Source organism: Trachurus japonicus, chromosome 3, assembly GCF_045865225.1.
Source record: "Trachurus japonicus isolate A0001 chromosome 3, Traja_1.0".
Classification (NCBI taxonomy): domain Eukaryota; kingdom Metazoa; phylum Chordata; class Actinopteri; order Carangiformes; family Carangidae; genus Trachurus; species Trachurus japonicus.
In genome coordinates, this window is record NC_140909.1 from 12,074,921 (window position 1) to 12,091,632 (window position 16,712).

Genomic DNA, 16,712 nt, shown 5'->3' on the forward strand with positions numbered 1-16,712 from the left:
CAAGGTTGGACATTTAATTCAAGAGGCTGACTGAAATAAACAACTCCAACAAAAGCAGAAGTGGGATCTGCAGAGTGAAAAGTGAGGCGCTAATCACAGATCAAAAACACGTGGAGGTGTCCTCTGATTCAAAGTGTTAAAGCGCAGCTCCACATTAAGACTATAATTATGAATAAGTGTAACGCAGGTGAACTGGTTATCTTCAAGCATCAGTAAAGGTATTAATTTCACACAGAGCTCTTCTGAGATATCATAAATTAAAACAATGGCCAATTTGAGACATGATTAATTTCGCATTTTTGAACATAAAAGTGGATCCTTACACTGCGGCATTAATGGAAATTTATTCTCAACTGTCATGCTGCCAATAGGTTATTAGTCAGAAACTTCTGTCGTTAATCTAATTATACACTTAACCAGAAAGTCAGTGACATATCTCTGACCAGAAATCACGCTCCAGTGAGCAGAGTCAAAGATGAGTTTCATCCTCACAAACATGCTGTTTTGCCGCTCGCTCACAGAGAAGATTCATTTCCTCTTCTTCGGTCTCTTTATGGGAAAAAAAACAAGTAGTTAATTGGCCTCACTTTCGTAATCTGCCTGCGTTTGCCACTCGCATTCATGTGTTACCAACTGAGCTACGACTGCGAACTGCTATACCAACACAGTCTAAATTTTCTTAAGTTTGACAATACCACTGTGACATGTTGTTGCCCAACTGAGTCCTTTCACACGCTGAATGTAACAATGGTCAGTGTTTGCTCTGTGGGCCACTGGCTGTCATCTCGTCTGATTACCATCTCTTACCAGGGCTCAAGGGTCCCCTCTCTTCTCCTTGCACAGACAGCCGGCACAATAAGATTACTCACTGACACGAGAGGCTGAAGCAAAAAAAAAAAAAAAACACATACACACATACACATATACACACACAAAAATGCACTGGCTATAATGTAAAGATAACGAATTAGGAGAACCAATGCGGCTCTACTGCTGAGTCCTCAATTTTCAAACCCTACGACAGGAAGGAGAGCTGTGCTGTTGTTGAAAAAAAAAAAGTCACGATAATTTTATTTTCACACTGAACCAAATTGGTGTGAAGGAGCATACAGTGATGGACCCATGAATTATTAACTGAGCTTTTTGGCCTCTGTAAACTCACAGTTTGGCAGAGCTACACTTTCATGTCAGTCACAATCGACCAGCAGCAGCAAGTAGCTAAAAAGTTGACTTTATTGACTACATTTAGTTACAACTTTATCTGTTTACTACAGTCCTGTAATAAATCCTGCATTCATAACTCATTGTTTTGGTCATATTGGAAACTGCAAATGTATTAGTCTAATGTGTTATCTGAAATAGAAATGGTTTAGAACTGGAGATGGACCCTGTTGTCTCTAATATTGGGCTTCCCAAGCCGACGCTGAACATCAAAACATGTTGTATTCTTACTTATGCAGCGAGGAAGAATATTTTATTGTACTGTTAAAGGCTGGCAAAGAGTGGTGTTTGGTCTATTGATGCCATTAGAGTACCTTACATGTATACTACATTTACAACAGACCAATTCTATAAAGTTTGGGAACTCTATTTGAACTATGTCTGGTGTCTCTAATATCATGATGTAGGGATTTTCTTGACTGCTCACACGAATACATATGAATCTGAGCTGGTGTTCTGTTTTTGATTTGTTTGTTTTGTTCTGTTTGCTTGTTTTGCTTTTTATTTCTGTGGACCATATTATGTATCCATCCTTTACTTGTAAAAGTGAAAATTTAATAAAAAATATTATTTAAACACACACTCAAGTTTGTTATCTATTTCAGAAAGCTGTTGATTTCAGTTATAATGTCGAAGGATGTTTGTGGACTACAGATCCACTATTATAACTATTCAGTTATAGTTACTCTGCTACATTTTATGAAACATTAACACATAAGACACACATAAAAAAAATTAACACTGAATATCTGATGGGCTTTAGCTCTTCTTTCTATAAAAACAGATAATAGTGAACTAAATTACAGTACTAGTAGGTACAGCATTTCACTGTTGGGACGACCAGACCCGACATTTTCATGTTTGGTTACATTTTGACTGTGTGCCAAAGGAAAAGGGTGGACGAGTAAACATAACAAAGCCTTGGATGAAAGATGGCTGCACTAGTGGGAGGCACAAGAGGGAAGTTCTCATCCTGTCTTAGTCGCTCTCGTTCCTCCCACCACATCAGGAGGATCCAGTCTTTTCGTTTACTTATAACCTCACTGCTGCATAGAGCTGCAACAATAATCGATTAATCGAACAATAATCGATTATTAAATTACTCGTATTGTGATAATCTAATAATCGGTTTGAATAGTTTTTTAAGAAAAAAAGTCCAAATTCTCTGATTTCAGCTTCTTAAATGTGAATATTTCTGGTTTCTTTGTTCCTTTATGACAATAAACTGAGTATCTCTTTGGTTTGTGGACAAAACAGGACATTTGAGGACGTCATCTTGTGGTTTGGGAAACACTGACTGATATTTTTCAACATTTTTTAAAACATTTTATTGACCAAACAACTAATCGATTAATCGTTTAAATAATCGACAGATTAATCCATAATGAAAATAATCGTTAGTTGCAGTCCTACTACTGCACTTGCAGTGAGCAGGCCTATTAAAAATACCTCACAACTAAAAAAAAAAAAAAAACACTCAGCAATTTTATTAGAGGCCATATTGTGGATTCACTTATATCCTTGGATGTCCTGTAAGTACGGTGACCCTTAAGCATTTTTAAAGTCCGCATGCATTAATTAAAGATGTACAGGCAGGATTCAGCAACTTTAAGTCATTAACATTAGCTGTACTGTTTGAGTTTTGTGTGTAAACCTGTGGGGAGAGTGTGGAGAGCTGACAGCGTAAGCACAGATGTTGGTTATAATAACTGACTGCTGAATTCTCATATAGTCTTTACATAAACAGCTACATCGATCCCCAGCTGTTAACAGTAAACCCCCATAGCTTACGCATCGCTTATGTGTGCATACATGAATGCTTCTGCTTTTATGTACGCACACATTTATCTGCTTAATTTGTTGTTTTATGATATATAGTATTTGTGTCTTTTTATATGTATTTCTCTTGTGAAGCACACCGAGTTGGTTTTTGTATGAAACGTGTTCTTAACATAAGCTTTTTTTCTGAGACTTGAATGAAATGAAATAACCCTGATGTAAGATCGTCTAAAAAGGGCTGAAACGCCAGGAAGTGTCAGCCTCACAAACAGCAGGGGGGGAAAAATGTCCAAAAGTCAGCTTATTATTTGCAATTTCACAACCGCAGCTGGTTATGCTGCCTCATCTCGGGGTCCAATGAATAAGCAAGGAAAGGCAGTTCTCTCTTAGATTTAGGGTGTATTCACATGATATAATATAATGAAAGGTTTGGGTCAAAGCAACTTTCACTGTCGTGCAACTCAAACAAGCTTGTGTTACAGATTTACTGTGGTGTGAGGCGCCAGTTTGTTCATAACATGCAATTCATTTGAAGTCTAATAATAAGTTATATCTTCATTAGCTCTTTGCATTAGAGGCAATAATGTACACCTAGTTTTGTTGCCAGTCACCAGAACTTGTTTTCTCTTTACATAGCTGAATGTAAAAGTGATGATGCAGATGAAACACATAAAACTGTCTTATCAGTGAGTGACCGTTTACTTGACTTTGTTTACTCTTCCTCGGTTGTAAAACGTCAGTGTTGAATCTAAGTACAGGTGTGAACACACCTTTAAACACAACACCATAACACACACTGTTCTCAATGGTTTACTGGCCTGTGTCTTTAATACCAATGAATACATTCAAAGCATAATGATTTTTTGTTTGTTTGTTAGTCTTTCTGATTCATGAAAATTTGATTTTTTGATGATTTGCCACAAAATACCATGAAATATGTTTAGATTTATTTATTTGAATGATGAATTGTATGGACAGAGAAATGAATTACGAATAAAACCTCTCGATACGAGAGAAATTTATGGTAAAACAGAGGCTACAGCATTGTCAGATGCCACAACAATGCTGGACATTTTCATTCTTAAAAAGAAAAATTGCTCACAATACCCAAGATCTTAATCAGGCAATACAAAGCACAACACATTTACAACAAGAGAAATACATCATCATTTAAACTGGCGAAACAAGTTTCACTCAGGACATACAATAAAGAATAACTTTCATCATTAACTCACAGACACCTTGAAATACCTTTGGACACAAAGATCAGCTTCATCTATTAGCACCTGAATCTGATTGAGGAATCTATCAAATCCAATTGCTTCTGGTATCGAACACTTCCCGCCATGCAACAACAGCCGGCAGAAAAGCTACAGGCCCAAAGAGGTTTAAAAAAAGGGGGAAAAAAAGAAAAAAGAACAAAAAAACACCCAAAAAAAACATCTGGTCCAGGCAGCATCTTGAACAAATGAGAAATGAGAAATGTCAGTTATTTAAAAACGAGTTAACCTGATTCCCAGCACACATTATTTGCTATTATTTCCTATGACCAACAATAAATGAATTATCCCTATGTGCAAAGGCCCCCTGCTCTCTACAGGAAATATTGATTCTTAAAAATAGCTGCTCTTTGAGCAAAGCTCTACTGCAGCGTGATTAGTTTACCTGCTTCCAAAAAGAACATAATTTAATAGCTCATATTGGGTTGGTGCCACATTGTTTCTTAATAGATCAAGTTCTGGTTTAAGGTTTTAATTCACATCTATGTTGGCATAAACAAATAAAAAAAAAAACAGGTCCTAAATTCTTGGACAAAGAGGAGGTGCTCCTCTTAAAGGAGCTGGGAACTGGCTGCATGTTACTAACAAACACTAACAGAAACAAACATGTTGTACATACGAACACATTATGATTTGTGGAGACAGACAAGGGTGAATGACAAATATAGGGTTACCGTCAATGCTTTTTTGCTTTTATTTAAAACTTTTTTGACCTATATAAAAAATAAAACAACAGTTAACAACACAAAAAAGACAGAGACCAGACCAGAGAGTATAAATGTCCATGCAAGCAAAGATAAACCATCTCACAGCCACTGTGATGAACAAGTAAATGTCCACACAGCCTGAAAAACGTCACCATGTAATGTAGACTGGGCTGTTGCTGCTTCAAAACAATGTTAACTATCTCATGCTTGCATTAAGTGTTAACAATGAATCTGTAAAGAAAGATTTGCATAATATTATCACCCTCTAACCAGAGGTGCGAACTGAATCATATCACATAGGACTGTGCTGCAGACTCTCTGTGGTTACAGGCCTCAAAGTGAAGCAGCAGTGAGGTTTTCTACAGCTGCGCCTTGTGCACACAGTTATGTTTTTGTTTTGTTTTGGGATCCATCATCGGACTGACACACTAACCTGTTCTAGCTGCCGGTCACCGCTGACAAATGTACCACTACATACATACCACTAAATGAAAATGAGCCATTTAACAGCAGTCATCCTCCACTGCCCCCACTACGCTAAAGAGTCAGTGGCTTCATCAAATCTGCATCATCAACACAGCTGGAGGAGAGAAATGATGAGTCTCTGTTAGAGCCACTCGGGCTATTTTTTTTTCCAATCCATCTTTCTCTGGCACACTTTTTGAAGGGTCTTGCCGGTGCCACTCTGCCTCAATTATCTGGCTATGCCCAGCTGAGATACAATAATCCAAACTCTCATTCCCTGCAATTTCCACACTTGTGTCAGCAGCACACTCACTTGCCTTATGTTCACAATCATTTATGTAGGTGCTTCCTCCTCTACCTTGAGGATCAGAGACACAGGAGCACACTTGTGGGCTGAACTGAGGAGGGATTTACCCACTACAGAGCGACAGCAGTTCAGTTTGACATCTTTATCTCTTATGCGACAAGTTTTGCTATATTTGCGTAGAAATTAAAAGAAAAAGAAATGTGACCACCTCTCAGTAATAGCACATTTACATTAAAAGGTATCCAAACAGATGCAGACTTAGAAAGCTGATTGTTGAAAGTCATACAGTTCAAATCTGGATCAAGATCGGCCATAAAAAACACTAAACAGCCCATATATAAATAACCACACAAATCAAATTCAGTGCATTCATTGAAATTCTTTGGATGCAATACATGAAGTCATGTTCTACTCTGATTCACCATGTGCTGTACATTCAGACATTGGAGGCTGAAAAGCGCTGCATACCACCAGCCATAGGAATGCAACAGTCAGTGTGTTTGAGTTGAATGAGGCTAATGGCATGTCGTTCTGTTTTTAGTTCAATAAAAAGGCCAAACAAACAGGAAACTGATCACATCCCATAATAAACAGCTATCGCAGATCTTGTTTATCAGTGTTTCCCTTGAAAAAACAATGGGGGGAAAAAAAACAATGTCCGCCATCATTTAAACCATTTCATATGCAAGCAGTAAATATCTTGTGCCACCAAATTATCAGATTATTATGGCTGCCTTCTATGATTAATCAGATAAAAGAAAATGGCATTTAGGCTGTTGACACTCTGAGCCTGGCTAATTTTTTTTTTTTTGGTCAATTCTAGATAGTTGATATTTGGAAAAATGATTGATACGTGTGCTGATGTTTGATTTTTACAGATGATGTGGTTATTATTACACAGTTCCATACTTTACACAAGCTATAGTTGACCAGACCTTTTATAATCAATTGTAATATGATAAAAAAATAAAAAAATCTATCAATACAACCATTCACTTGAATTCAGCTACGTACTGTACTGTATATTGTTTGTAATCTTGCTCAAATTTGTTTAACATTTTTGTTGGAATTGGTACAAAACAGCAGCCCCACATTTAGACTGTGTTGTGTTTCCAAAGGACAAAGCTGGTCACCAGACAACAAACAGCAATGACAATGAGCTTTGGCTGTGACACACATTTCTCCTGACAGTCTCCAATTCTTTTCTGTTCCAAACAAAAAGCACCATGCTGATGCCGGTCTATTTTGGAAGTCACGGAGTGCAAGGCCCAGCCTAAAGGTGGCTGTCCACATGACGTCCACATCTTACTTTATTAAATCATACGGCACAGAGGGAGGGGAGCAATGCTTTCTGAATACAACACATGCCTGACATCAGTGTTTGAGATCGACCGACCCTCACTTCTAGGTAGTGTTGTGTCGTCAAAGCTGCCTGGTTTTGAGAAGTCGTGTTTGCCAACCAATGAACCTTAAAGAGTCAAGTTTCACTATGTATCATCAATGGTGTGTTTTAGATATGACACAACGAACAACACCCCTGGCTTGTGAAAACACTCCACCATCCACAATTAGAAAATAAACACTCAGCTACCAGTTCATTAGAGATAACTGTATAATCTGATGTAATCCAGTAACAAAGCCCTGTGGTCCACCCTGTCTTTGACACTCATAGTGGTTCAGAAAGAAGTTGATCAATCGTTGTGTTGGACTGCATTGTGGTAAAATACACATGTAGGTAAAAACATCCCTAAAGTAGGCTAATTCTTAAACAATGATTGTCTGAAATCTTTGTGTCATTGATAGATCATGAACAATGGACGTCTCAGTTTCCTTGTCATTTGTTTTACTGAAGAGAAGACACACAACATGCTCCACACTTCAATGATTAGCTATTCCTAAAATTAATCCTCACAACTCTATAGTTCATGTGTGACAGCCCTGTTCTTCTTTCTTTGTCTTTTTGTTCAGTTTCCACTCAATGTGTGTCTTTCGTTTCACAGATAACTGACTAACAACGAGGCTTTGTAGATGCACACAAAACATGCCTTCAGAAAACATAATGCTTGATTGTTGACTTTCTCTAGTAGCACATCAGACAATAGATGTTCTTCGGATTAATGTCCTGTAGCATTTACAGCTAGGAAGCGATCCAGAAGCAGGGAATCTGAACTCTTGTTATCACAACCAAACCACCCACAACATGTTTAACAATAAAGATGCTCATAGATTACCACAAAAAGAAAAAAAGAAAGAAAAAAAAGACCAGAGAGCTGTGTGGAGACGACTGTCCAACACGTGTGTGTATGAGGGTTGACAGCAGGACTGAGCAATCATCAAACTGTTCCTCCTACAGATGAACTGAATGAGAGGTTGTTTTACAATTAATCTGTGCTGTAAGTGACTTTCAGCTCCAGTTCTTATTGTTTTCACAAGAATTTATATGAATTCATCTGATTTTTTCAATATAGACATATACACCCAACACACTTCACAAGAAAACCTGAGAGGAACACAGTTGTATTGTTTCTGTGAACACTTGCTGCACTGACAACAACACACCTTGATCAAAGCAGCCATAGATTGCCTGGCTTATACCTTATTCATGCATCTGACAGCAGAGTAAAATATGAATGACATTCGCTGTATCACAACTCAATGGTAATTAGCTCGATAAAACATTTACACATGTCTATGGCCCACATTGTTGCTTTTTACTCCACAGCTTCACTACTACAGCTCTTTCCGCAACAATTCCAGGTGGGAAGCTCATGTTTCAGGCACCAGATGTGAACAACCGCGCGCAAGCGTTCACAAAGAAGAGGGAAAAGAATCACATGCAAGATTGGAAACTAAGACCATTTTCCTGCAGACTCCGTTTATAAATAAACCCAAACGCCATTTATACAAAAGGTAGAAGTCGGTAAACAACTGATTTTGGTGTGCAGATCTATGAGTCATGCAAGAAGGGAATAGAGAGAGAGAGAGAGTAGCCTACATATGAAAATATTTGACAGTAAGGATCCTACCTGATGCACTGAACTGACTGCTTCCAAGTGTGGTGGGCCTGTTTTTACCTCCACTCACAGGTGGAGAGAACATCTGAAAGCAAGAATATGGACACATGCCCACAATTAAGAGCAAATATACTCAAGGGTGTTGAGGAAATATTCAGACTGTTATCATCAAAGCAGCTCATGATTATCAAAGATTGCACAATAATATTAGTCATCAACAATCATCAATTAGTCATGCTTTTGTCCTCTTAAGTCCTCACGCCTCTAAGCTAATGAAATAAAATAAAAAAGAGAGAGTGAAAAGCTGTTCCTACCGCACTAAAATCCAGCAGGTCACTTAATTCCTTGTCTGTTCCGAGAGCGGCAATCCGCTGCTGAGGATTCATCCTGGCGATCTAGAAACCTGGAGAAGACAAACAAGAGTGCATCAGGTCACATCTTTGCTGGTTTATTATTTAACGACACGGGGGGAGACGGAGAGGAGGAGGAGGGGGTGGGGGGGGCGAGGGGGAGGACTAGAGCCACGGGAAATGACTGCCAGGAGAGGAGACATGCATGCATTTGTTATGGATGCATAATAATAAAACAAAAACAAAAAAAAAGACAAATCACTGTGGAAAGAGTATAAAGTTAGCTCTGATGTTACAGACACTGACAGTGCTAAGTTACCTGCTGTCTGTCACACACACTAATTCACCCAAAAAAAATAATAATAACATGTTCACGCACATGTAGTTTTTCTGCTATGCTGCGTTCATTAACAGGAGATAATGTCGTTAATCGGAGCTCTGAGTGGCCAGGTCTGCCTGTCTGTCTGTCTGCAGCAAGCAAGCAAGCAAGCAAGCAGCAGCATCGCGGCGTTATTGCAGTGTTTCCTCCGCTGTAATAACACCACATGCTGCCTGCCGCCGCTGACACATTTCCATGACTCGCTGACGAGGATTTAAACCAATAAAAAAAAGTAAATGTCAGAGGTTTATGTGGCAGATTCCCCCCCCCCCTCATTACAACCAGCAACACCAAAACATAACGACGCTATCCTCGTCAGTTTAACGTTAGCTCGCTGGCTAAAAAGAGCTAACGAGCTGCTTGCCTGCAACCCAGCTGCAGCGGTTTTTTGTCCATGAAGACATGAGTAGTAATAGACAGCCGTTCAGAAATTACACACTGGTTCAAGATAAAGTAAAACACAGATAAAAACAAATACTACAAATGACAAGTCTCAATAAATCAATAGATCAATCAGTCAACCCCCCCTCCCTCCTTCTTTTGCTCAAGAGCACAAAACAAAAACGCAATGATGGGTCTTTCTCCTCAACTCCTCAACTTCTTTCACTGGTCCGAAAAGCTTCTGGTAAAGAAAAAAAAACTCCCACTGATAATTTTACCTTTTTTTCGATTAAAATCCCGACTAGGGTGCTCTGGTGAAGACTCGCTTTCTTTGCAGTACGCCTCCAAACAGCGAAATGTGGGTTTTAAAAGGCTAATAAACCTGGGGAAGATTTCCTCAATATATATATATATCAGTTACGAGTTTCCCTTAGGCAGACATTTTTGCTTTTGCAGGAGCCTCAGCACCACGATGACACTGGTTGTTGTATCCCTCCGCCGGGCGCAGTGACACGCTGGTCCCGAGCAGCAGCAGCAGCAGCGGCAGTAGCGGGAGATGCTGTGAGAGTCAGCGCCACCACCACCACCACCTTTACCCAGTTATCTCTGCTTTATCACCGCCATCAACACCACAGCTATCTGTTTTAATGGGCGTCATAGCGTCTCTGAGTTATTGATATTTGAATACCTGCAAAATGCAAAACGGTGCATTGATTGATATTGATTCATAAAGCTGGTGTAGTCTGCTATACTCAGGCATACCAACTGAAAATGCAGTAACCACTACAACAAAACTATTCAACTATACGTGATATAGGTATGAAGAACAAATTAGGCTATATTATAAAAGCATTATCCATAGTTCGAGTTGTTGGTTTTTGCATGATGCATGCAGCAGAGGGATCTAAGCACTGCAGTTATCAGATAGATAGATAGATAGATAGATAGATAGATAGATAGATAGATAGATAGATAGATAGATAGATAGATAGATAGACTTTACGCTAATAAATCACATTTTATGTGGTTGTTTTACAAACTTGTGTATTTCTCCAGCTGTTTTCAACTGCAGTTGTGTCGAATAGTGTTAGGTGATTTTACATCCTTTGTAATGAGTATAAGGCATGCAATTAAATATAAGTTCACAAATAGCAGGTCTGCAGATGCCATTTTACAAGTGATATATGTAAGACCTGAACTGGATTTATAAATAAGGTCACACAGCTGATCTTTATAATATCACCATACCACCATAGGCCATTTAATGGGCCTATTTTCCTGCAGCCAAACTTACACCATATCACTTTCCCACTGTAATGTTTTACCTAGAAAGCCATTTTAGTTTAATAAGACTCTTACACAGAAAAGACATAATGAACTGTCATTTCATTTGCATGTTTTTTTTTTTTTTTAATGGATGCATTTTCAATTTGCATGTGTGTTATAAAGCATTACACAAGGCTCCACCTAGTTTGTTTGTGTCTCTGGCATTTTAACATTTAAATGCAGACAGTAGTTCTCCTCTAACTAGTCTAGTTTTTGGTCAGATTCAGTGGCCACGGGGGTCTACTACTACTAACTAACTCGCTTGCTGGGGTGTGAGTGCAGATGAATACACAGCTGGCTCTGTGAAACAACGTGGCTCGGACTGAGCAGCACAACACTGCTGCAGCCAATCAGAGGCAGGGGGCGTAGTGCTCGTGCACAGCAGGGCAAGAACTAGAAAGACGAGGCAGAAAATGGGAGTTTTGGGGGAAAGGGGGCAGCTGGGAGCGTGGATGGAGAAGTTAGAAGAAGAGATGGTGAAGAAAGCTGGCACATAACATAATGTTCACCTCCATAATCTCAATGTCTTCGAAGAATTGGCGAAGAGAGAAAGACGTCGCTCTGTTTCTGCAGGTGGAAAGGTGGGCAACAGAGCCGGTGGGTCAGAGGGAGGTTTTTGTTGACTCTTTCCCCCAGAACCGTGGAGCTGCTTCTCCCTTTAATCACCCGAGCTCAGGTTTTTGAAGTCCCAGGGTGTAAGTCAGCCAATGTTTGGCTTTTGTATGCAGGACTATATTCCTGGCAAAGATAGGCTACCGTCTTTGGTTCCTGGTGTTAAGGTATGGGTGCTCGGAACGGCCAAAAAGGACGAAGAAAGACCAAATTAATTTCACATGTGATTAATGACATAATATTACAAGTTATTAACTTAAAATGTAAATATAATAGAGTAAGCTACTGATTCTTGTGCATAAACTGCAAACTGATAGGCCTATGAAATGTCCATCTTTGTCATAAGTTTCAGATATTCCTCAGGATGGCCCTCTTGAGTGTATTTACATCCATGTAAAAAATAAAATAGTTTTACTTTACAACACATTTATAATTTCTCCTATGTGAACTGACTTTTAGAAAAATCCCTATGAAAGTTTCACCAGATTCTTGTTGAAGATAAAGATGAAGATGACACCAATCAGGCCCATGTTGAATTTAATGTCACCTTAGTTATGAATTAAGCATTCTTCATATTTGAAGTTGAAAGATTTGATCAGATTGGTGGTAATTTCCACCATAGTCCTGTTCAGGAATTGGATTTTCAGGATCTAGAAGTTACATCAATAACTTTTTTTGTAATTATTAAGAGAATATGAACTGAACCAAACATAAAAAATGTTATTGTCATATTTAGGTAATCATAGAATGATTAGATGGGATTACATGGGATTACATGGTTTAACAAAGTAAAGCATATAGCCTAGAGTTAATGATAATGTCAAACTGTTGGACAACATGACATGAAATGCTTTTGTTTCTCCATCCTTCTTCCCTTGTTGTACTTAAACATTTACATTTTTTCAGATATGCCCTTCAACACAGGACTCTGCAGCTGCTCCATTGCGTGGAACTACTTTCTCCTAGCTGCACTGGCCAGAAGCCGGACAAGAGGACTGTAGTAAAGTTCGGCTCATGTTGGCTGCCACTGTGGTTTGGTTTTAATTCAAATGTATAAAATATCACCAGATATGGTGCAGTGAACTGGTGCTTTTATGATCGATCATAAATATTATGGGGAAAACAAAGGACAGTTAAAAGGATAAAAGACAGGATAATTTTCATTTAACCTGACAGGGTGAATGAATAGAGCAATGCATAAAAAGAAACTGAGATGTTGTAATCTTTTGGAATAAAAATGTTTAATTAAGCCACTCTACAGTTTTATTTGTGTTTGAATGGTTGAGTTGAAATGGTTTCTAGGCCTGCCGTGTGGGTGTTCAGGTTGCAAAGGAAGCAAAGGAATGACTGGCAAAAGAACAACCTTCAAACTGAAACTGAAAAGAACATAAGGTCGTTCAGAGGGCATGGATATCGGCTGTACACTGCTCTCTCCTGTTATAGGCTGTGTTTATGAGATTTATATTCACGCTTGAACCTTATGAGAAACAAGTGGGGTGTAGGTGCATCACTAGGGGTTAGCCCCTCCTATCTTCTGCAGATGTGTCTTTGAATGTGCCCTGTTCCACCTACAGTAGCTTCGGTGAACTCTGTCCCAGAACCACCAACACTTTTGGCATCAGATCTTCACTCACACAATAGACAGAGTATAAAAATTGCATGTTGCATGTAATTACCACCATTTCCGGTGATTATATTAATCCTGTTGACATATTTGGCACAAGACAGTTACATGAGATGACACTGTATTTAAGTAAATCATATTTTTAAGAAAAATCGGGGTGAGCTATCTGCTTATTAAAAAATAGGGTTGTCTCATCAAAAACACACTGTAAACATTATTGCAGTTTGAATGTTTGAAGCTGAAGCTATAACTATAAAACCACACAGGAAAGACTGTTATGGAACAGTTGTTAAAATTACATATGGCCCAATATGTACAATAACATTTTAGTTACATAACAAAATACCTCCAAGCACTGTGAAGTTTGGCAGAGGCTGCTGATAGTTACTGTTAGAGTGCTTTTACTAGTTCCAGTTTACAGTGCAGCTGTGAAGGACAGCTATTTTTTATTTGGCAACATAAACGTTAAACTTAAAAATCAAAACCATCAAGTAGGACATTAATAATTTATCTGTAGGGAGGTTTTCTCATAGACTGAAAAATGAATCGCCCTGTATTATTAATTCCAGACTGCCACCTGTTGGACAAACTGAGATCATCCAAACTTCTCCAGATGTTCTTCACTGAATGAAAATACTATAGAGAGGGAGAAAAAAATACATTTATCATGGTTTTATTGTTTATTTCACAGATATTGCAAATAAAGAATTGAGTTAACCACTTTGAATGCTGAAATATTATTGCATGTATTATCGTTGTCAGCCTATTTGAGAGAGAAATTTAGCTGATCTTTGTCAATAAATCCCAGCGAGAAAATCATGGCAGTAACAGGCTTTAATAAAAAAATGCAAAAATCTAAAATAAAAATGAGATTAAGAAACACTTTGTACTGTTTCATGTCTCTTTTGGGGTTATTTCTTTCTTTAAACTGTCTCTTTTCTGATCTCTGTTTGCTTCTCTGCAGTTGTTTTCACATTTTGTTCTGTGGTATTTCAGTTCCTGTTCTGCATCAGCTTGAGTCGTTGAGGAGTGTGTTTTGTCATTGTCTTGTAGTTGTTTTCACATCTTTGGGGTCATTTTGTGTTTCTTGGTGGTCATTTGACTATAACCAGTCTCTCCTCCTCTACCCACTCTCCTCGACGATTAAAAGCCCTGAAAACCACACTTCCCCAGGAAGCTATGCGACAAAGTCAGTGCACGCTTGTGTTTACGTGGCTGTCACATTCACCAAGTGCAGGAGGAGCAGACTGTTGGTCGGTACACTTAACTACAGACAACAACTCAGAAATGGTGGCTGTAGTAGACCAGTGTTTTCACAACTACACAAACGCCACTCAAGAGATAGGCTACATTTCTTCAGAACTTGATCGAAAGTGTGTCGAAGCCTCTTCTTTTTCTCACTTGTTTGTGTCCCCAGAAATACTTCTTCCATTGTGTTGTCCGTTTTTGCAACACACGTGTTGTCAGATCGATTAAGTTTTTTTGTGTGTGTGTGCGTGCCTTTTGTGTGTTTGTGTCTTTTGTGTGTTCCCTGAAAGCAACACTTTGTAGGTTATCTGGTATTTGGTACACTAGTTCAGAAGGGCAACTGTCTGCTAACTGTGTCCATCCCAGAGAAGCACAGTAACCTACATGAATTTGTTGCCGTTGCCTTTGCCAGTACTGTGGCTGTCACTGTTGCCAGTACCGTCGCCCTTTCCGGTACCTGTGCGGTTGCCAGTACCAGCGGTGCCAACGCCGTTGTCTATAGCTCGTCTCCAGAGCACGCCAGAGCTCTGAAGGGGAGGCTGGCTGGCCGTGCTGCCCAGCACAGGGCGCCGCTCATGTGTGTGGGTGAGAGGAGCAGGGAGGCCGGGCTTGAGCTCGTTCTCTGGAGCTTAGCTGAACTGCAGTGTACCAGGACCACAAGGGCGTTGCGTATCCTACCTGATCAGGAAAGTTACATAGTGCAGTTTCAGCAGCAGCGGAACGATTCAGATTTAGACACTTTATTACATATGGACATATGGAAATATCCCTTTTTGAAGGCTCTTTAACATATATTAGGATGTTTGTCTTGCCTTCCGGTCCCCAAAATGTGAGAATTAACAACAACAAAAAAACCTGTAATTTGCAGGCTGATATTCATGTAGTTTTACGGGCTGTTCCCTCAGTTGACAAACAATGATGACGTCATTAGTTTTCAAATTTGCATAATACCATCCCTACCTGTGAGATGGTAGAGGGGGCAGGGCGGGGTGAGCAGTGGCTCATTTGCATTTAAAGGGATAGTTCAACATTTTGGCAAATTGGCCCATTGCCATAATCGCTATAGTCATAGCAGTAGGTTCGTTACCTTTAATTGTCGGTGTAAGCTATTTTTAGAACAGAGGAGCGGAGCGGCGAGCTGCTCAGAGCTACGCTATGGAGGCTAAAGGAATTTCTTGGTTTTCCTCATCAAACTCATCAAATACACAATCCAACAACTCCGAAAGGCTGTCGTGGACAAGTTGTGAGCTGCACAATCACCACGCTATGAGAAAATAACACAACGTTACGAGACGGAGCTGTTTTAGAGGTAAATTCATGCAAAAGCGCTGATGCGTGTTGCGTTCAGGGACAGTTTTTCAGCAAGCAGACTCTGTATTTACCCTGTATTTACCTCGAAAACGGCTCCGTTTCGTAACGTTCCATTATTATCTCATAGCGTGGTGATTGTGCAGGTCACAACTTGTCCATGAAAGCGTTTTGGAGTTTTGGGATTTTGGATTTGATGAGTTTGATGAGGGAAACCAAGAAATTCCTTTAGCCTCCATAGCGTAGCCGAGCAGCCTGCCGCTCCGCTCCTCCGTTCTAAAAATAGCTTACACCGACAAATAAAGGTAACGAACCTACTGCTATGACTATAGCGATTATGGCAATGGGCCAATTTGCCAAAATGTTGAACTATCCCTTTAAAGGGACAGACGCTGAAACCAGCCATTCTGAACAGGGCTGTTTTGAGTGGATGAAAAGAGCTGTGATGTTTGATCCTCTGGGTATTTTGACCGAAGCATTTCACAGACATGTCTTTAAGACACACGAGAACTATTATAATTTGTGGAAAAGGGGCATAACATGTCTCCTTTAAGGTCGAAAAACTACATAGTGTTGCTTTAAGTTGTAGTGTTGAGCTGACATGGCCTCCCATCCCACATACAATAGTTTGGAGTTGCCTGTTACTCCAGTACAGTAGGTGGCAGTGATGCTTCTGGCTCGTCAGTCGCCATCCACCATTCAACTGCGACC

The 16,712-nt window shown here is 39.5% G+C and overlaps 1 protein-coding gene across 4 annotated transcripts in view; it reads right to left on the reverse strand.

Moving 5' to 3' along the window:
• tcf12 (transcription factor 12) overlaps positions 1–10,361 on the reverse strand; it is an 82,621-nt gene extending 72,260 nt beyond the window's left edge. For all 4 annotated transcript variants that reach the window (XM_085762161.1, XM_085762152.1, XM_085762145.1 and 1 more), the window contains exons 1-3: positions 10,162–10,361; positions 9,088–9,176; positions 8,786–8,858 (exon numbers count right to left, since the gene is read on the reverse strand). In XM_085762161.1, coding sequence (XP_085618287.1) covers positions 8,786–8,858; positions 9,088–9,159 — 145 coding nt within the window. In that variant the 5' untranslated portion in view covers positions 9,160–9,176; positions 10,162–10,361. The remainder of the gene's footprint in view (positions 1–8,785; positions 8,859–9,087; positions 9,177–10,161) is intronic.
• Positions 10,362–16,712: the final 6,351 nt, after the last annotated feature.